Genomic DNA, 22,459 nt, shown 5'->3' with positions numbered 1-22,459 from the left:
CCTCCTCCCAACTTGGGACCTTATCTTTGTTCACAGCTGTGTCTCAGGCATCCAATACAGTGACTGGCAGAGTAGGAACCCAATATATGTCTTGTGGATAGAACAAACAATACTCCTTCATGAGCAATTTACAGAGATTTTAGTGATACATTTTTTGAGTTTTTATTCTTTTTCCAAGTCCCTTTTCCTAGGACCCAGGTAACAGTCTTTATACTATAGAAAAGACAAACACCATGCTATACTAAAAATCTCTTCTGTTCAGTGCACAGTTTGTTTTTTTTGGGGTTTTTTTTTGTTTTTTTTTTTTTTTGGTTCAAGCTAGTCCACACAATGAGTCTCTCTCCTCCCTTAAAATTCCCCACCAAAAGCTTCTTCTTCCCCTATTAATATAAGCCTAGACACACACATACAAGCTCAAAGCCCCACAGAGGCTCACAGCAGAAATGACCCTTTATAAAATCTGAAGCCATTCTTTAAAAAAGGTGTTTTTAAAAGCCAATATAAAATTTGGCAGAGCAAGAGACAAGACCTAGGATCAGGATGCATTTAGTGAGGCAATTAGAATCACCCAAACAAAACTGAAAACAAGCTATTTCACCTATTTAATGATTTGTTTAGAAACACACATTTATGGGGCGCCTGGGTGGCTCAGTCAGTTAAGCGTCTGCCTTCGGCTGAGGCCATCCCACGGGTCCTGGACTCGAGCCCTACGTCGGGCTCCCTGCTCAGAGGGGGGTCCACTTGTCCCTCTCCTCCTCACCCTCTGCCCCTCCGTCTCCCCCCAGCCCAGCTCATGCTCACTTGCTCATTCGCGCGCTCTCTCTCAAATAAATAAAATCTTTAAAACAAAACAAAATACACATTTACGTTTTAAGTAAATTTCACTACAGTATAATATCCTGAAGGCTAGAGTTATACCATGTAAGTGGCACCTTGGTATACTCACATTTACCATTCACAATTTCAACTCTTTGGAAATTTTCCCTAGGGATATCCTGAAGTTAGAGGTTTCTAAAGACTAAGTGTGAAAGTCTCTGCTACAAGGCTGAGTGATCTTAGCACTAACCAATCCATCTCAAAGTGGCTATGTGGTTCCATTTTGTTAGCTTATTTAGAAAACATACTAACTCATCAGGAGGACTATTCTGAAGTGTGACTGACCTTTGAACAACACGAGGGTTAGGGGCAATCCCCACCTCCACACGCAGTTGAAAATCTGTGAATAACTTTTGTCTCCCTCAAAACCTAACTATGAATAGCCTATCGTTGACCGGAAGCTTCCTGGTAACATAAACAGTCGATTAACACATGTATTTTGTACGTCATATGTATTACATACTGTACTCTTACAATAAAGTTAGAAAAAAGAGAATGTTACTACGAAAATAATACAAAAAATCTATTTACAGAACTGTACTGTAAAAACACTCCTGTGTATAAGTGGACCTGCACACTTCAAACCTATGCTGTCTGAGGGTCTTGTAATGTGGTTTCACCTTCCTTCAGTTGCCTTTTACCCCTATCATGCAAACAACACACACGCTGTTCAGTGGGACTTTATTCATCATCAACCCTTCAGTTTTTTAAAATTTCTAAGTTTTAGCCTTAACAGTTAACATCACTTAGCCTTTAACAGTTAACATCAGTATTTTTATATTCAGGTTTCTATGAAAAGCATAGTTTTATAAAAAACAAAAAAAAATCCATTTTTATGTCAAATCAAGCTCAATTTTGTGACTGCAAACAATTTTCTCTCAACTGTTGATTCTGTAATACATCACCCCTCAAAAGAACATAATTTATTTTAATGTGAAAGAAAAAGAGGATATAGAAATTGTTGAGTTGCACTGAGCAGCAGGTTCTACGTTTAAGTGTACACTGCACTACTTTGCTAGAAGAACTAACTCAACTATGGCTTCACATTTTTATGTGGAAAACCAATTGAGTACATGAAGACCATCTTAGCATCACAGTAAAAATATTTTTTAAAGAACTTTTCTATACTTCAGATTACCAAAATAATAGGGGCTACTTTATTAACTAGCAAAACTGCTTTTTATAATCATGTCTTCCTACATACACTCCCTTCAACTACATATCTCATACCCCCACTAAACCCAGCAGACATGACCGTGTTCCCCTCTATACTATGCTCCGTGTTTCCAGGGTCAGCTACTCCAATCCATATTGAAAGGTGCTAAGTTGAATTTTTTTCCAGGTATCTTAAGTTTTACATATTCTCCCAAAATTCCTGCTCTTTTACATTACGCCACTTTGAAATCTAGAAGGTATCTAAGAACAAGTCTCCTCCTCGACTTACTCATTTAACTGACAGTTATTGAGCACCACCCACTTCTCTGCGTTCTTCTGTAAGACTATAACAATAAAGGTTAAAATTCCTCTCTCATGAAACTCATAGTGAAGTGGATCTCGGACAGATAAGTCAACAATTCTAAGTCAGCACTATAGAATAAACAGTATGCCCGAAGTACCTACAACATGCTAGGAAGACCTATACTTTACAGTGTACAGAGAGGAAACAGCTTCCTCCTACTACAAGAAAACTGACCAAGAAAGTTGAAGGGCTCAGAAAGCTAACTCAAACAAGCTATCCAGAATACAGCCTCGATTAGATATGATTCACAGAGACTGCTTAGGATAAATATAAATTATACCTGAAAACTGAAGCAACACATTAGGAGAGTACAACTTGAGAAAGCTGAACTTTGAATTCAGACTTCTGGAGAAGGGTACCCTTTCATAAAATAATTGCAACCCTCAACCTTCAAGACATTTGACTTGGGAAAAGAGCCAATATAAAAGTAAAGAGAAGAGTGTAAGATGGAGATAAAGTCGAGCAAAATCAGCAAGAAATTCACAGAAAGACCTGAAAGAATCAACAGTCCATTTCTTAAATCCTAGCTGGATATCAAGCAAAAGCAACAAGGATTTAAAAAGCAACCTTCAACAAAAAGAATTTCTCTTACACTCAACATCCTTGGATAAACCTAATATTGGCTATTTAAACCAACTGGGTTCAAAGTAGAGAACCTAATGTGATTCTGGCTTAAGCTTTGGTATATTTAAGAGTTACCTGGGAAGCCTATTAGAAATGCAGATTCCCAAATTATATCCTCAAAGTGAGGATTACAAAGGCAAACAAGAACACTGTTAAAAATACTATGAGACTTACCAGTGTTACATGGTGCAGTCCAAAACACTAGGTTGAACAATATGAAAATTACTACTTTAATAAGGTGAAAATAATCAAATAAAAAAATGTCAAAGCAAGTGACTGAAAAACGCAGTTTTTTCAACAAAGCGTGCTAAAACACCCAGTAAAGGGTCTCACCCACCAGTTATGTCAGACTCCTTCCCTACATTTGCCCTACATGCATCAATTACCCAGGAATGTCAATTTTAACTTTCTGTATTTCAACTCTATCCCTCATAAATGTTCTCTTTATCACAGCTTCTTTTTTCCATCTGAACCTCAAAAGCCTCAAAAGAGTCTCTGCCTTCAGACCATTCTCTAACAACCAATCCCTGCTTACTGGCAACTATGCAATCTTACTTATTGTATCACTATCCAGTTTAAAATCTTTCAGATGTTATCTATTATTCTGAAGCTTTTAGGTCCACTGGAAAGAATTCATAGTCTTTGATTAAAATATTTAGAGGGGTAAAACTACAGACATTTTTATACCAGTAGCAGTTTTCATAATCAAATTTAACTACGTTAAATCACTTACATCATAAAACAATTTCCTATCAGCAGCCAGACGTTTGGAAGCCAGAGTCTTGGTAACATGATAGAAGGTAAGTAATGCTCTGTGCTGTCGAAGATCATCTTGGACTTTCACAGATTCTATAAGAGTGGGAATCAGTTCAGGCCACTGTCTAGGACAGTCCAATCGAGCAACTTTTGCAATCAGCACTGCAATCTGAGTTGCAATCTAACGGGAAAAAAAATCATCAGAAATACACATATGTAATCAAATCAGCAGATAAGGAATGCATTCACAGTTGAAAATTACCTTTTGGTTAGTTAGACATTTGACAAAAGTGAATAAAATTTCACTGAAAACTGCTTACTGAAGACAGTGATTCACAAAGTATGGTCTATGAATCCTCTGAAGAGAGGATGGGGCTAAGAACTTTTCAGGGGTCTACGAGATCCTCCTTTTCCCTCACTCATCAGTGAAGCTAGATTTTCTTCATGTAACTTCTCCCAAAATAATACATTCCAACAGAGTAAATGAAAAAGCAGATAGGAAAATCTAGATGTCTTCTTTTAAATACCCGGATACTATGGCTATATGCAAAAAAGCACAACAACGCTACTCTTCTCACTAAATATTTGGGGAAAGAGCTACAGTTCACTTTTTTAAATTCCATTATGTTAACAATCAATGGTTCTGTTATTTTCAATTAATATTTTTTAAGTTTGTTTTAATTGCTAACACAGTAAATATTAAAGATATAACACTTTTTAAACATTCAAATTAAAGTAATTAAGTGTAATAATAGTATCTTGTAAAAATCTAAGAATTTTTGTAACCGTAAGCAAAACTTAGTCTTTTAAGAAAAATCTCACTCTAGAGGAAAGAAAAAAATTGAACTGTGTAATCTATTATCTAACCCCCTCAGAGTACACAGTGAGAATGGAAAATGTGATGGATGAAGGAAATAGAGAAGACATCCTGTAGTTTAAAAAAAGGAGGTGGGAATAACATAAATCATTAAAATTAATTTCTAAGACTACAAATATATAGAGACTTGCTTCCAATAGTGTGTATCTTAAAATGACTTCTGAATTTTAAAACAATAGCCAAATATAACCAAAATTCTTAACAGCTCGAACTGAATCTCAGAATTTAAAACCCATAAACATCACAAATGGACATTATAAAATGTCATTTTTAATGCAAAAAAAACAAAATTAGTTCAGGAAAGAAGTACAAAGTAAGGCAAAAGAAAGAATACTTAGCATTCGTTTTCTCACTAACCTGGTTTACTGGTTCATTGAAGTTGGTGATTAGCCCTGCACGCAAAGTAGATTTCTCCTCCTCTGAGAGAGCACTGTAAAAAGATTTATTTATTATGCAAAAGAATGCTACCTAACAATAAACACTGGTAAACACTATTTTGAATTTTAACAATAAAAAGCCTTTCAAAGGAGGGGTTCTGATTAGTTTTGGTAAACAAACAGAATTATTTCCATTACTTACAATATTGGCACATCAAGTAATTCATAAGCATAAAACTCCTTCACAACTGAATAAATATGAAGCACAAAATAGTAAACAGGAGGAAATAAGACAAATCCAAAGTAAGAAATGTATTTTGACATCTGCTTTTATTGATATAAAAATAGTTGCCTAAAAAAAAAATTAATCGCTGCTAAAAGAAATGTGTATGAGTATGTATTAGTCTTCCACTGACTTCTATAAAATCTGAGTGAGGTTATTCTATGGAGGATCAGGAATCAGAGGATATCTGGGATGAAAGAATTATTAGAAATCAACTAGTTTAAAAATCTAGAACCTTCAGAATAAGCAAAGCCCTGACAAGCATCTTCACTTTAGACTTCTAGACTTCTGAACTGTAAGAGAATACAATTCTATTGTTTTAAGCTACCTAGTATCTGGTAGGTAGTGATGGCAGACCTAAAAAACTAATGCAGCATCTAAAAACAATGTAGGCAGCCAGGACTTGAGAGGGGTCTTAGAAAGAAGGGAAGGGAACTGTGCTGAACCAGTACATTTCCCTTGAGGTATCTGCCCACAAGGAATCAAGGTGAGAGCAGCAGCTACAAGACTAATAAGCAAGGAAGAGATTTCACCAGGTCTCAGGGTTGGAAAGACAAAAACTAAAGCTCAGGGCCAACCAACAAGGCAATACTTTGGGTAAACACCCAAAGCCTGCAGCTGAAACCCCAAGAAGGCTAAAAATTGGGATTAAGAGTAAACCAGAAAGAGACCACCCTCAACTAAACCAAGGTTGAAGTCATATTCTATTTTGCTTGCCTGGAAGAAATTAAATTCTCTCTAGTGAAAAAAACAAAATTCCAAGCCTCTCCAATTTTCCCTAAACAATGTTTAGCACTGAGTCAAAACTTATCATATACAATATATACCAAGTAAAAATGATTAAAATCAAAACACGAATAGAAACAGGAGATATAAAAATTGTAGTTATCAAAATTACACTTAAAAAATTGTGGTTATGTTCAAGAAAACAGGTGAAAACTATAGTATTTCACCACATAGGTGGAATTCATCTTTTAAAAAATACTAAAGGGAAATCCCAGAACTGATTTAAAAAGGGGGGGGGGGGGGCAAAACAAAGGTAATGAAGTTGAAGAAATGTGAGTGGAAAATATCCAGATTAAAAATAATGAGAAAAAAAGAGACTTCTAGGAGCACCTGGCTGGCTCGGGGGGAGTAAAACATCTGACTCTTCATCTCTGGGTCATTAGTTCAAGCCCCACAATGGGTGTAGAACTTACTTTAAAAAAAAAAAAAAAGGTAGAAAAAGAAAGAAAGAGAGAGAGAAAGGGAAAGAAAAAATGGACTTCTAGTTTCAAGGGTGTTCTAAATTGTACTAAAGGCAATTCTTTGGCAGAAGACAAATGGATCCAGATGGAAGCCCAATACCAATGAAAGAAATGAGGAACTCTAGGAAGATAAATTTAAAGGAATACTACTGCTGGCTTTTCAGGGGAAGATGGCAGAGCAGGAGGATACTAAGCTTACCTTCCCATGCATACAACTATGTAATACCAACATCTGGTAACACAGGACACAACCTGAAGACTGGCAGAACAGACTCCACAGCTAAATGCAGCGAACAGGAAATACTCAAGAGGGTAGGAAGGGAAAAGAGATGGTTAGGAGCAAAATGGATCTGCAAGACTGTCCAAGGGAGGGAGGGATGAGACCGGTGCAGAGAGGGAAGAGGAGCAAACCCCAGTCATGGGGGACACACACAGGGAGGACCAATCCCCATAACTCTTGGCTTTGAAAAACAATGAGGCCTAATGACCAGTGGAGCTTATCACCTGGAACATTACAAATCAGTGGGCTAGGCCCTGGGAGAGCTGGGAAGGTGGGAGTCCCTGCCCTTAAAGAGAAAGCACAACAAATAGCCCTGCTGAGATATGGCATAGAAGCAGCAGTTGGAAAAACATCTACAGTGCCTGGGAAACAGATTTTTGTTTACTCATCACAAAGCCTGTGATGGAGAGGCAGGGAACTTTGAGAGGCTTCTCTGAAAACAAAAGAGCTGGCAGGCACCACCCTCCCAACCCCAGCCTAGATAAGGAGACAAATGCTGGAACCAGTCAGCACCAACACTTCCCACCTAACCTGCTAACAGCATGCCCCACCCTGGTATTCTCCTGAGTACCTGCCCCTCCAATATGCACTCAGCTAAAGCCCATCCAAAGCAGTGCTACAAGCCTAGAAGTGGGCAAGCAGCCCCAAATGGGCCCAGAACTACTCCAAACGGACTCCCACCATTGAAAGTGAGGGGATGGAGAAATATCTATCATACAAATGGATGTCAAAAGAAAGCCAGAGTAGCAATACTTTTATCAGACAAAATAAACTTAAAGCAAAAAATGAACCAAGAGACAAAGAAGGACACTATATAATAATAAAGGAGACAATCAAACAAGAGATATAACTATCACAAATATATATGCACCCAACATACAAGCACCTAAATACATAAAACAGTTAATAACAAACATAATGGAACTAACAGATAATAATACAATAGTAACGGAATTTAATATCCCACTTACAACTACGGATAGATCATCTTAACATAACATCAGCAAGGAAACAATGACTTTGACTGACACTGGAACAGAGGGATTTAACAGACATCGTCAGAACATTCTATTCTAAAACAGAATATGGGGCACCTGGGTGGCTCAGTCGGTTAAGCGTCTGCCTTCCGCCCAGGTCATGATCCCAGGGGCCTGGGATGGAGCCCTGCATCGGGCTCCCTGCTCAGCAAGGAGCCTGCTTCACCCTCTCCCTTTGCCCCTCCCCCGCTTGTGCGCGCGCTCTCTCTCGCTCTCTCGCTCTCTCTCTCAAATAAATAAATAAGTAATCTTTAAAACAAGAGAACACACATTCTTTTTTTTTTTAAGGGAGGTTGTTTGTTTTTAAAGATTTATTTATTTGAGAGAGAGAGAGACAGGGAGAGAGGGAACACAAGCAGGGGGAGTGGGAGAGGGAGAAGGCGGCTTCCTGCTAAGCAGGGAGCCCAACATGGGGCTCGATCCCAGGACCCTGGGATCATGACCTGAGCCAAAGGCAGACGTTTAATGACTGAGCCACCCAGGTGCCCTGAGAATACACATTCTTTTCAAGTGCAACAGGACAGTCTCCAGAATAGATCACATATTAGTCCACAAAACAAACCTCAACAAATTCATTAAGATTAAAATCATAGCACACACATTATTTGAACATAATGATATGAAACTAGAATTCAATCACAAGAAAAATTCTGGAACGACCACAAATACATGGAGGTTAAATAACATGCTCCTAAACAGTGAATGGCTCAACCAGGAAATAAAAGAAAAAATAAAAAAGTATATGGAAACAAATGAAATAAAGAAAACACGTTGGTCCAAAACCTCTGGGATACAGCAAAAGTGGTTGTAAGAGTGAAATTTATAGCAATACAGACCTACCTCATGAAGCAAGAAAAATCTCAGATAAACAACTTGACCTTAAACCTAAAAGAGCTAGAAAAAGAAGCAAAACAAAACCAGCACTAAAAAGGAAATGATAAAGATTAGAGCAGAAATAACTCATACAGAAACTAAAAAAGAAAAAAAAAACGGGATGCCTGGGTCGCTCATTTCAGTTAAATGTCTGCCTTCAGCTCAGGTCATGATCCTAGGGTCCTGGGATTGAGTCCTGCATCAGCCTCCCTGCTAAGCAGGGAGCCTGCTTTTCCCTCTGCCTGCTCTGCCTGCTCTGCCTGCCGCTCCCCCAGCTTGTGCGCACTCACTCTCTCTGACACATAAATAAAATCTTAAAAAAAAGAAAAAAAAAACAAAAGAACAGATCAATGAAACCAGGAGCTGGTTCTTTGAAAAAAATTAATAAAATTGATAAACCTCTAGCCAGACTTATCAAGAGAGAAAGGACTCAAATAAATAAAATCACAAATGAGAGAAGAGCAATAACAATCAACCCACAGAAACACAATCATAAGAGAATATATTAAAAGTTAGATGCCCCAAAATTGGACAACATAGAAGAAATGGATAAATTCCTAGAAATATATTAAGTACCAAAACTGAAAAGGAGGAAATACAAAATTTGAGCAGACCAATAACCAGCAAAGAAATTGAGTCAGCAATAAAAAAAAAACTCCCAACAAAGACCAGGACCAGGTGGTTTGTTTCATAGGCAAATTCTACCAAAGATTTAAAGAAGAGTTAACACCTATTCTTCTTAAACTATTCTAAAAAATAGAAAAGGAAGGAAAACTTCCAAATTCATTCTATGAGGCCAGAATTTGTTTGATAACAAAACCAGATAAAGACACTATAAAAAAAGAGAACTACAGGCCAATATCCCTGATGAACACGTATGCAAAATTTTTCAAGAAAATACTAGCAAACCAAATTCAACAATACATTAAGAAAATCATCCACCACTATTAAGTAGAATTTATCCCTGGGTTGCCAGAGTGGTTCCAGATGCGCGAATCAATCAGTGTAATACATCACATCACTACGAGAAAGGTAAGAACCCTTCCATCATTTCAATAGATGCAGGAAAACCAGTTGACAAAGTACAACATCCATTCATGCCAAAAACCCTCAACAAAACAGATTCAGAGAGAACATATCTCAACAAAATAAGGGCCATCTATGAAAAACCCAGAACTAACATCATCGTTAATGGGGAAAAATTAACAGCTCTTCCTCTAAGGTCAGAAACAAGACATGGATGTCCACTCTCACTACTTTTTTTCAACACAGTACTGGAAGTCCTACCTAGAACAATCAGGAAAAAAAAATAAAAGACTTCCAAATTGGTAAAGAAGAGGTAAAACTTTCACTCTTTGCAGATGACATAATATATACAGAAAACCCAAAAGCCTCATCCAAAAAACTACTAAAAGCAATAAATGAATTCAGTAACATCGCAGGATACAAAATCAATGTACAGAAATCTGTTGCATTTCTATACACCAAGAATGAAGAGGCAGAAAGAGAAATTAAGAAAACAATCTCATGTACAACTGTTTCCCAACTAATAAGATAGCTAGGAATAAACTTAACCAAAGAGAAGAAAGACCGGTACTTTGAAAACTACAAAACACTGATGAAACAAACTCAAGATGACACAAAGAAATAGAAAGACATTCCATGCTCATGGACTGGAAGAATAAATATTCTTAAAATGTCTATACTACCCAAAGCAATCTACACACTGAATGCACTTATCAAAATCCCAACAACATTTTTCGCGGAACTAGAACAAAGAGACTCCTCCCCCAAGTAGCAGAGAAGATAATCACACACACCAGTACGAACGTAGTGCAGCACTAGATCGGAGGCAGACATCTGCTCTGATTGTAGGCCCCACCCAGCAACAAAAGCTTCTCAGAGGAAACCCAGGAAGAGCGTCCTGAAGTTTGGTGCTACCAAGTCTCTGACAAATGCCTGGTCTACCTCAACTCAAGCCCAAGGCAGCCCCATATTGGCCCACTAAATACAAAGATACCAAACCCTGTCCACAACATGCAAATAGAACCACTGCAGGTGACTGAAGGCAAACACAGCTCAGGCACAACAGGAAGTGTATGCAGCACACATCGGAGACACCACTGAGGCTCCAGGTTCTGGTGAACGAGAAATTGTACTAAAGGGCAATACAGGATCTCTTCTTCAAAAGGCCACTATTTTCAAAAGCAGGAGGGATGGCTGACTTTCCTAACACACAGAAAGAGACACAGAGAGTCAGACAAAATGAGGAAACAGAGGAATGTGTCCCAAATGAAAAAACAGGGCAAAATCACAGCAAGAGAGCTAAACAAAATGGAGATAAGTAATATGCCTGATAGCTTAAAGTAATGATCACAGCTACTCACTGGACTTTAGAAGAGTGGAGGACTTCAGTGAGACTCTTAACATGGAGATAGAAAACATAAAAAAGAACCAAACAGAGATGAAGAACTCAATAAATCAAAGTAAAAATTCACTAGATGGAATAAACAGTAGACTAGAGGAAGCAGAATGGATCAGCAACCTGGAGAAGAGTAATGAAAAGCAAACAAGGTGAACAGGAGAGAAGGAAAAAAATGTAAAATGAAAATGACTAAGGGAATTCACTGACACCAGCAAGCATAGTAACATTCACATTATAGGAATCCCAGAAAGAGGAGAGAGAGAAAAGGGGGCAGAAAATGTATCTGAAGAGGTAATAGCTGAAAACTTCCCAAATCTAGGGAAACAGATATCCAGATCCAGGAGGCACAGCAGGCTCCCAGAAGAAACAACCCAAAGAGGTCCACGTCAAGACAAATGCTAATTGAAATGGCAAAAAGCAGTGATGAGAGATGTGTAAAATCAGCAAGAAAAAAGAAAACAGTTATGTACAAGGGAAACCCCACAAGGCTATAATCAGGGGATTTTCCAGCAGAAACTCTGCAAGCCAGAGACATTGGCATGATATATTCAAAATGCTGAAAGGAAAAAAAAAAAAACTGCAACAAAGAACACTCCAGTAAGGCTGTCATTCAGAATTGGACAGATAAAGAGTTTCCCAGACAAAGGAATTCATGACCACTAAATCAGCCGTACAAGAAATGTTAAAGGGGACTCTGAGTAAAAAAGAAAGACCGTTAAGTAGGAGTAAGAAAAGTATGACAGAAAAAAGTAAAATTAAGTATATCTATAAATATCAGTCAAAGGACTCACAAAATAAAAGGATGTAACATGACACCATATACCTAACACCTAGAGAGCAGAGTAGTAAATCAGGAATGGGTTCAGGGCACCTGGGTGGCTCAGTCGTTAAGCGTCTGTCCTCGGCTCAGGTCATGATCCCAGGGTCCTGGGATCGAGTCCCACATCAGGCTCCCTGCTCAGCGGGAAGCCTGCTTCTCCCTCTCCCACTCCCCCTGCTTGTGTTCCTGCTCTCGCTGTGTCTCTCTCTGTCAAATAAATAAATAAAATCTTGAAAAAAAAAAAAAGAATGGGTTCAAACTTAAGCAACCATCAACTTAAGATAGACTGCTATACGCAAAAGATATCATATATAAATTTAATGGTAACCACAAATCATAAAATGGTAATAGATATGCATAAAATAAAGAGAAAGAAAACAAGTATTATCACTAAAGAAAGCCAGCAAACCATGAGAGAAAAAAGCAAAAGAAGAAAGGAATAGAGAAGAACTACAAAAACAACTATAAAACAAGTAACAAAATGGCAATAAGTACATACCTATCAATAATTACTTTAAATGCAAATGGACTACACATTCCACAATCAAAAGACATGGGATGACAGAATGGATAAAAAAGTAAGACCCATCTACATGCTGCCTTCCAGAGACTCATTTCAGACCCGAAGACACACTTGAAAGTAAAGGGATGGAAAAGCATTTATCATGCAAATGGTTGTCAAAAGAAAGCTGGGGTAGCAATACTTATATCAGACAAGAAAGACTCTAAAACAAACCCTGTAATAAGAGACAAAGGACACTTTACAGTCATAAAGTGAACAATCCAACAAGAAGATACAACAAGGGGCGCTTGGGTGGCTCAGTCAGTTAAACGTCTGCGTCCAGCTCAGGTCACCGTATAGGGGTCCTGGGATCGAGCCCTGCACTGGGCTCCCTGCTCAGCAGGGAGTCTGCTTCTCTCTCTCCCTCTTCCTCTGCCACCCACCCCCAGCTCATGCTGTCTCTCTCAGGCTCTTTCTCTCTCTCATGCTCTCTCCCTCAAATAAATAAACAAAATTAAAAAAATAAAAAGATTTAACAATTGTAAATATTTATGCCCCCAACATGGGAGCTCCCAAATACTTAAAGCAGCTAATAACTAACATAAAGGAAGTAACTGACAGGAATACAATTAACAGTAAGGGACTTAACACTCCAATTACATCAATGGACAGATCATCCAAACAGAAAATCAACAAGGAAACAGTGACTCTATATGAGACATTGGACCAAATAGACTTAACAAATATATTCAGAACATTCCATCCTAAAGCAGCAGAATATATATTCTTTTCAAGTGCACATGCAACATGATCTTCAGAACAGATCACCTACAAGGCCACAAAACAAGCTCAACAAATTCAAAAATACTGAAGTCATACCAGGCATCCTTTCTGAGCACAATGCTATGGAACTAGAAATCAATCACAAGAAGAAATCTAGAAAGAACACAAATAACAGGGAAGTTAAATAACATACTACTAAACAATGAATGGGTCAACCAAGAAATCAAAGAGGAATTAAAAAAATACACAGATATGAAAATGAAAACACAATGGTCCAAAATCTTTGGGATGCAGCAAAAGCTGTTCTAGGAGGAAAGTTTATAGTCACACAGGCCTACTTCAAGAAGCCAGAAAAGTCTCAAATAAGCAACCTAACCTTAATCTAAAAGAGCTAGAAAACAAACAAAAAACCCCAACGAGTAGAAGGGAGGAAATAATAAAGACTGGAGCAGAAATAAATGAAATAGAAACTAAAAAAAAACAACAGAACACATCAATGAAGTCAGGAGCGCATTCTTTGAAAAGATCAACAAAACTGATAAACCTCTAGCCAGAAAAAAGAGAGAGACAGAGAGAGGACTCAAAATCAGAAGTGAACGAGAATAACCAACACCACAGAAATATAAAATATTAAAAGAGAATATTATGAAAAATTAAATGCCAACAAAATGGACAACTTAGAAAAAAATGTATAAATTCCTAGAAATATATAACTTCCCAAAGCTGAATCAGGAAGAAATAACAAAATTTTTTAAAGACTGATTGTCAGGAATGAAACTGAATCAGTAATTAAAAAAACTCCCTACAAGCAAAAGTCTAGGATCAGATGACTTCATAGGCGAATTCTATCAACACAGGAAAGGTTAATACCCATTCTTTTCAAACAATTTCAAAAAATGGAGGAGGGAAGCTTCCAAATTCATTCTATGAGACCAGCATTACCCTAATACCAAAACCAAATAAAGACACTACAAAAAAAGAGAACTACAGGCCAAAATCTCTGGTCAACAGAATATTAGCAAACCAAATCCAACCATACATTAAAAATTCATTTGCCACAATCAAGTGGGATCTATTCCTGGGATTCAAGGGTGCTTCAGTATTTACAAATCAAGCAACATGGGGCACCAGGGTGGCTCAGTCGTTGGGTGTCTGCCTTCGGCTCAGGTCATAATCCCGAGGTCCTGGGATCGAGCCCTGCATGGGGCTCCCTGCTCCACGGGAAGCCTGCTTCTCCCTCTCCCACTTCCCCTGCTTGTGTTCCCTCTCTCGCTGTCTCTCTCTCTGTCAAATAAATAAAATCTTTAAAAAAAAAAAATCAAGCAACATGATACATAAGAGAAAGGATAAAGACCATATGATCCTTTCAGTAAATGCAGAAGCATATGTCAAAGCACGACATTCATTCATGATAAAATCCCTCAACAAAATAGGTTCAGGGAGAACATACCTCAACATAATAAAGGCCTTCCATGAAAAACCCACAGCTAATATCATCTTCAATGGTGAAAATCTGAAAGCTTTTCCCCTAAGATCAGGAACAAGATAAGGATGTCCACTCTCACCAATTTTATTCAACACAGTACTGGAAGACCTAGCCATAACAATCAGACAAGAAAAAGAAATAAAAGACCTGCAAATTGGTAAGGAAGTAAAACTTTCACTATGTGCAGATGACATGATACTATACATAGAAAACCCTAAAGACTCCACCAAAAAACTACTAGAACTCATAAAAAAATTCAGTAAAGTCACAGGATACAAAATCAATATACAGAAATCTGGTACTTCTATAAACTAATAATAAGCAGCAGAAAGAGAAATTTTGAATTTGAATACCTAGGAATAAACTTAACCAAGGAGATTAAAGACCTGTACTATAAAAACTATAAAACACTTAGGAAAGAAATTGAAGACGACACAAAGAAATGGAAAGATATTCCATGCTCATGGATTGGGAGAATTTTCTCAAAATGTCCATACTACCCAAAGCAACAAAGCAATCTACAGACTGAATGCAATCCCTATCAAAATACCAACTGCATTTTTTCACAGGCCTAGAACAAATAATCCTAAAATCTGTTCTGAGCCACGAAAGATTCTAAGTAGCCTAAGCAATATGTGAAAAAGGACAAAACTGGAGGTATCACAATCCCTGGTTTCAAGATACACTGCAAAACTGTAATAATCAAACCAGTATGGTAATGGCACAAAAACAGACACACAGATCAATAGACACATGGAATAGAAAAGAGAGCCCAGAAAGTAACCCACAATTATATTGTCAATTGATCTTTGACGAAGGAGGCAGGAATGTGCAATGGGAAAAAGACAGTGTCTTCAACAAATGGTGCTGGGAAAACTGGACAGCTACATGCAAAAGAATGAAACCGGACCACTTTCTTACACCATCCCAAAAATAAACTCAAAATGGCTAAAAGACCTAAATGTGAGACCTGAAACCATAAAAATCCCACAATAGAGCAGAGGCGGTAATTTCTGACACTAGGCATAGCAAAATTTTTCTAGATGTTCCTCCTGAGGAAAGGTAAACAAAAAACAAAAATAAACTACTGAGAATACAAGAAAACAAAAAGCTCCTGCAGAACGAAGGAAACAATAAAACTAAAAGACAACTTTCTGAATGAGAGAACATATTGGGAAATAATATATCCGATAAAGGGTTAGTATTCAAAATCTATAAAGAACTTATACAACTCAACACATTAAAAAAAAACAATCCAATCAAAACATGGGCAGAAGACACAAAAAGACATTTCTCCAAAGACACACAGATGGCCAATAGACACACGTAAAGATGCTCAATATCCCTAATCATCAGAAAAATGCAAATCAAAACCACAATGAGATTTCACCTCTCATACGTGTCAGAATGGTTAAAATCAAAAACAGGAAACAAGTGTTGGCCAGAATGTGCAGAAAAAGGAACCCTCGTGCACTGCTGATGGGAATGCAAACTGGTGCAGACACTATAGAAAACAGAGTGGTGTTTCCACAAAAAATTAAACACAGAATTACCATATGATGCAATAATTCTGCCACTGGCTCTTTACACAAAGACTACAAAGACACCAATTCAGAAAGTTATTTGCACCCCTATGTTTACTGCAGCATTATTTATAAGAGCCAAATTATATAGGCAGCCCAAGTGTCTACTGACAGATGACTGGATAATATGTGGAACGCACATGCATGCACGCACGCACACACACACACCCCAGATACTACTCAGCCATAAAAAAGAAAGAAATCTTGACGTTTACAACATGGATGAATCGAGAGAGTATAATGCTTAGCCAAATTAGCCAGTCTGAGAAAGACAAATACCACATGATTTCACTCATATGTGTAATTTAAGAAACAAAACAGAACAAGAGAGACAAACCAAGGAACAGTCTTAACTATAGAGAACAAACAAAATAGTTAAGAGTCTTAACTATAGAGAACAAACTGGTTACTAGAGGAGAGAAGGTTGGGGGAATGGGTGATATGATTAAGATGAAGGGGATTAAGAGTACACTTATCATGATGAGCATTGAGTAATGTACAGAATTGCTGAATCACTGTATTATACACCTGAAAGTAATGTAAAACTATATTTTAACTATACTGGAATTAATTTTTTTTAAAAAAAGCAATACTACTGGCAAAATAATATAGTATGTTGTATTCAACCACAACAAAAAGAAAAGACAGGAAGGCATAAATGGAGTCAAAGTATTGTAAGGTTCTTACATTACCTAGAAAAAGTAAACTACTAATATAAGGCTAGGCTCTAATAAGTCAAGGATGCATATTATAAGCTCTAGAAAAATCACTTGGGTAATAAAAATGTCTTAATAACCCTGGGGGGAAAAAACTGAGTAACAAAAAATTTCCTGAATAATCCAAAGGAGGGAAAGAAAAGGGGGGAGGAAATCAAATGGAAAACAACTAGGGGGATGATGGCTTTAACCCCAACTTTATCTCTAATTACAACAAATGTAAATCAACATAATACTAAAATTAAGAGACAACATTCATCAAATTGGATAAAAAACAAAACCCAGCTACTTGCTGTTTATACAAGGGACATTTTAAATGGAAAAACAAAGAAATACTTAAAGAAAAAAGCAGAACAAGATATACCATGCAACCATAAGATGGTGGATGTGCCTGTATTAAAATCAGACAAACTAAACTGGAAACCCAAACACATTGCTAGAAATAAAGAACATTTCATAATGAGGACAAGGTCAATTCCACAAAAACATAATGACCCTTAACTTATATGACCTGAATAGTATAGCCTCAATATACAGAGAGCAAAAACAGAATGTAAAGAACAAACAGCCAAGTCCATAATCATACCTGGAGATTAACCTACCTCTCTCAGAAAATGATGAAAAAGGTGGCAACAAAATCAGTAAGTATACAGAAGACGTGAACAGCGTAAGTGATAAATATGACATAACTGACATATATCAAACATTACAATCCACAACAGCAAAACACACCTTCCTCTCAAGGGCACATAAAACATTTACCAAAGTACCAAATGCTGAGATTACTAAACAACACAGTACATTTCAAAGAATGATATCAGTAACAAAAAAAATAACTAAAAAGCCTCACATGCCAGAAATTAAGCAATGTACTTCTAATTAACCCATGGGTCTATAAAGAAATCACAGGAAGAATTTTAAAGTATTTTTTAACTGAATGGTAACAAAACTGAATTAAAGCTAGGATTACAAGAAAAGCCCTAATGTTTTAAACGCATATATTAAGAAGTAAAAATCAATTATCTATGCTTCCACTTCAAAAACCGAGAACACTGCAAATTAAATCCAAAAAAGTAATAGGAAGTACATCAAGCCTTCAGAAGCATAACAACTGAAGCAAAGACAGGCCAGAGGACAAAACAGAGAATCCAAACACAGACCATTCCAGGTGCAAGGCCTGATCCCTAACACGGGAACCACGGAAATGAGACAGGGCAAGAGTGACAGTGGCTGTGTCTCCTTCGCATACGCCCCTTACACAGAAATCACGTCCAGATAGATGTAAACATAAAACAAAGCTTCTAGCAGAAAACCGAGATTATTTTCATAATCTTGGAAGGAGCAAAATTTTTGTAAATGGGCCCCAAAAGAATTAAATATAAAACAAGCTAAATTGAACCTCCTTAAAATTAAGAATTTCTCTTCATCTAAAAACATAAAAACCTGACAAGCACATGACAAAGCAGGAGGAAATATTTTCAATACATAGTTTCAACAAAGGACCTAAGTCCAAAATACATACAAAGTCCCACAAATCAATAAGATAACCCATTTTTTTTATGTACAAATGGCAGGCCCTTCATAAAACAGGATATCCAAATGACTAATAAGTATATGAAAAAGGTACTCACAGCTCATCAGAAAAATGGAAAAGCTACCTAAATGACAGATAAGACCAAGCGCACTATAAGAATGTGGAGCAAATGCCAACACTGATATGCAGCTGGTGGGAGTATAAATTAATACTGACACATTGAAAACCAAGTGATACTATCTACTAAAGCTGAATATACATCCGACCATACATGACAATAAAATGCACTTATGTGCAATATGATATGCAAAAGAGTTTTCAAAGAAGCATTATTTTTAATAGCCAAAATCTAGGAACAACCTTAATGCCCATCAACAGTAGAACAAATAGATACGTGATGGTCCTAAAATGGAATGTCTTACTCGTAGCTAAGAGTGAGCTTTTCATGCAACTACATGGATAAATCTCACAAGTGTAATACTGAATAAAAGTCAGACACAAAAACAACATCTATTATAAGACTTCCATTTATATGACGTTCAGAAACAGGTAAAAACTAATCAAAATGGTAAGAGATGATCAAATGCTGCTGGAGAGAGGATGGATAGGTGACTGTGAGGGGCAGGCGGGAGGCTTTGCTCCACCTAGTTCCATGGGGTAGTTACATGGATGTGGCCACATTACCAACATTCTAACTGTACCCACCATTTGTGCACTTTTTCAGTTATGTTATATATTATAGTTCCATAAAAGTTTCTTTAAAACCTTAACAGTGAGTAAACAAATGAGCAAACAAGATTAACATTCAGGTGAAAAGAATGAATGCCTAAGGCAAGGTCTGTGTTTTCCCATGAGAAAGGATCTCTTAAATCCTTTTATAACTGTGCCGTACCCGCAAAATCATGTTTTCTACCAAAATCTTTTGCTTCAAGCTTGAAATTCAAGTTTTCTTCTATGTCAGGAAGCCAGGTTCAAGAGTTTTCATAATTTTAACTAAGAGAATATAATACAATGATTAGCTACCAAGATAAAGAGTGAATACGCAAAAAAATATATACATGTTAAAGAAACAAGCTATTAACCTAGAGAAAAGTTAACACTGCACCTTTAATTTCATGCACAAACTATCATTAGATGAATTCAGATTATACTCCAAGCAGAAACAAGTAGAGTATCTAATTAATTAGGACTCAGTTAAAGTGGCACTGTATATAATAATAATAATATATAAGCTTAAATTAATCCTCATTCCATGAAAATGGTGGTAGGGGCACGAACTACATAAGATGAAACTTAGACAAGAACACAAACAAGCAGATGTTTTAAGTGTCCTATATTTAAATGAGTTCTGTAACTAATCTTTGCTCCCTGCACTTTGGAAGCCACCTAAAATGTAACTGGACACAGCAGGAGAGAAGTATGCACTGCTCTGATGGTTCCAGGAACTCAGTCACACACAATTGCTCATCACTAAATACTTATGAATTCTAAAATAAGACAAAGGGTTTGCTTTACATTACAGTATCCTAAGTGCAGCCTTAAAATATTCTAGTTGCTTCTGATATTATTCAAGGGCATATTTTATATGCACCTTGAAGTCCTCTGACAGGTTTATGGTTTTTAAAGGACTTACGAATATAAGAACATAAAGAGCTACAGTGCCATCTACTGGAGAACAAAGACCATGTTACTTCTTTGGCAAAGTTCACTATATTCTATCAAACAAATTCCAGAGTCATGTCTACATTGCATTTCCATCAATCATAGAACATGTAAATAACTATTAAGAGAAATCTGTTTGCTTAACCATCTACAGAGCAATTACAACTGAATCTGATGAGATTACAAATGTCTACTACCCCATTCCCACCCACAAAGGAAATTATACAGAAGACTTGGAAATTAATATCCAGCTGGCTCAGAAAGGACCTGGGATTTCCTTCTCAATGACTTTTTCCAAATTCCTAACTAACCTCATATTTCTCTTAAAAAAAAAAAAAAGACTTTTTTCAACATGACTCATTCACTCAGCATTTATTTTGTGCCCATAATATTAGATAGCCTCAAAAGCAGAGGACAACAAGAAATCCACAATATTCCACCCCAAATAAAAAAACTCATGGAGAAAAGCAATAATATGAACACTAACTTATGCAAAACACTTTACTTCTTCAGTAGTTAACACATTTTTCTTTTAAATATCACATGCTTCACGAACATGAATGTCATCCTCCACAGGGACCGTGCTAACCTTCCCTGCACTGTTCCAATTTTAGTATGTGTGCTGAAATAAGCACAAATGCCACATAAAGAATAAAAATTAATAGGAACGTTCTTATACCTCTCTGAATCTGTAAAGGATTACACTGGGAAAGGAAGAGTGATGGAACTTACTGAGGGGCTACACGTCTCCAGTAACGATCAATTCCATTCTTAAAATACAGCACAGCAAGCCACCTTACATTTATATCCAGAGTATGGTTTGTGAAAATATTCTGTAAATAAAAAACATAGTATTAAAATGAACAGGTCATAAGTTAAATTACTATACCAATATTAAAGTACGGATAATACTTTATATGTTTCACTTAAATTTTATCACTACAGAGATCATATATTCTAAATATCTATAGCTCTACAATGCATATGAGAAAGCACACCTGGTAGAAGTATGTTAATTTTTTAAGCTGAGTAATAAATATCTGGGACTCATTAAACTAGTCTACCTGTAGGTATGTTTGAAAATTTTCCAAATAAAAAATTAAACTCAGAAACAAACCTAATCATGTATCACAATCTATACACATACAAAACACTAAAATGAACACCTTCTCAATTAAAAAAAAAAAACAGACCCGTCAAAGCATATATTCAAAGATTCTTTTTTTTTAAAGACTTTATTTATTTGACAGAGAGAGAGAGTTAGCGAGAGGAGAAACAAGCAGGGGGAATGGGAGAGGGAGAAGCAGGCTTCCCACTGAGCAGGGAGCCTGATGTGGGGCTCGATCCCAGGACCCTGGGATCATGACCTGAGCCAAAGGCAGACGCTTAACGACTGAGCCACCCAGGCGCCTCTATATTCAAAGATTCTAAGGAGTCAAAATCCCTGGATTCTTAGCACATGCTATGAAATAAACTATTTCAAAGTATCCTCCTTATTAAAACAATTATGCTTACAAATAAGTTTAGCAGCAGAACATTAACCCAAATACAGGCAGTCCTTGTTTTGCAGAGCAGTGGGAGATCATAAAAATGACTGCGCAAGCTAAACATGCAACAAGATCTTAATCATCAAGGTGAAAATTACAATTTGTTCTGTGACCTTTACACATTTTTACCAAAAATTTATTAACATTATCAAAAATTCATAACATATTTGTATATGGAAATAAAAATAAAACAAATATTAACACTGAAATTTAAAACATGACCAAAACAGAATTAAAGTGTTTTATTTCCTTATAAAAAATGTACCTAGAATAGTGAGTATATAGCAAACGTAGGAATATGTTAATTGACTGAAACTGCACTACACATCAGACCAAAAACAACTCAAATCCCCAGAGGTGACCTCTTAAACACAACCTTGTGTGAGAAAACCTCAAAATCAAGAACAATGATGTAGATATACATTCCTTACCTTAAAAAAAAACACTGCATGTAAACTATCAAAAACAGGTATGTATAATTCCATTTTTAGAAAATCACGTACAGCGTGCCTGGGTAGCTCAGTTGGTTAAGCGACTGCCTTCGGCTCGGGTCATGATCCTGGAGTCCCAGGATCGAGTCCCACATCAGGCTCCCTGCTGAGCAGGGAGTCTGCTTCTCCCTCTGATCCTCTTCCCTCTCGTGCTATCTCTC

The 22,459-nt window shown here is 36.9% G+C and overlaps 1 protein-coding gene and 1 non-coding gene across 6 annotated transcripts in view; both read right to left on the bottom strand.

Annotated features, from left to right (window-relative positions):
- Positions 1-22,459, bottom strand: part of IPO11 (importin 11) — a 194,632-nt gene that overhangs the window by 150,538 nt on the left and 21,635 nt on the right. For 4 of the 5 annotated variants that reach the window (XR_003612426.2, XM_028123860.2, XM_028123863.2 and 1 more), the window contains exons 3-5: positions 20,993-21,093; positions 5,010-5,082; positions 3,753-3,956 (exon numbers count right to left, since the gene is read on the bottom strand). Coding sequence is in view for 4 of the 5 variants with exons in the window: in XM_028123860.2 (XP_027979661.1) it covers positions 3,753-3,956; positions 5,010-5,082; positions 20,993-21,093 (378 nt within the window). In the remaining variant the exon portion in view is untranslated. Of the gene's footprint in view, positions 1-3,752; positions 3,957-5,009; positions 5,083-8,716; positions 8,784-20,992; positions 21,094-22,459 lie in introns of those variants that run through there. The other variant, XM_028123864.2, reaches the window with a different exon arrangement.
- On the bottom strand, positions 20,793-20,895 carry LOC114224685 (U6 spliceosomal RNA). Its single transcript, XR_003612436.1, has one exon. It is a non-coding gene; the product is annotated as a U6 spliceosomal RNA (small nuclear RNA).

Source organism: Eumetopias jubatus, unplaced genomic scaffold (assembly GCF_037043125.1).
Source record: "Eumetopias jubatus isolate StellerSeaLion01/CBP00866 unplaced genomic scaffold, mEumJub1_p1.0 scaffold_5, whole genome shotgun sequence".
In the NCBI taxonomy this organism is placed as follows: domain Eukaryota; kingdom Metazoa; phylum Chordata; class Mammalia; order Carnivora; family Otariidae; genus Eumetopias; species Eumetopias jubatus.
Note: the sequence above shows the minus strand (reverse complement) of the source record. Positions and strands in the feature narration are given on the sequence as shown.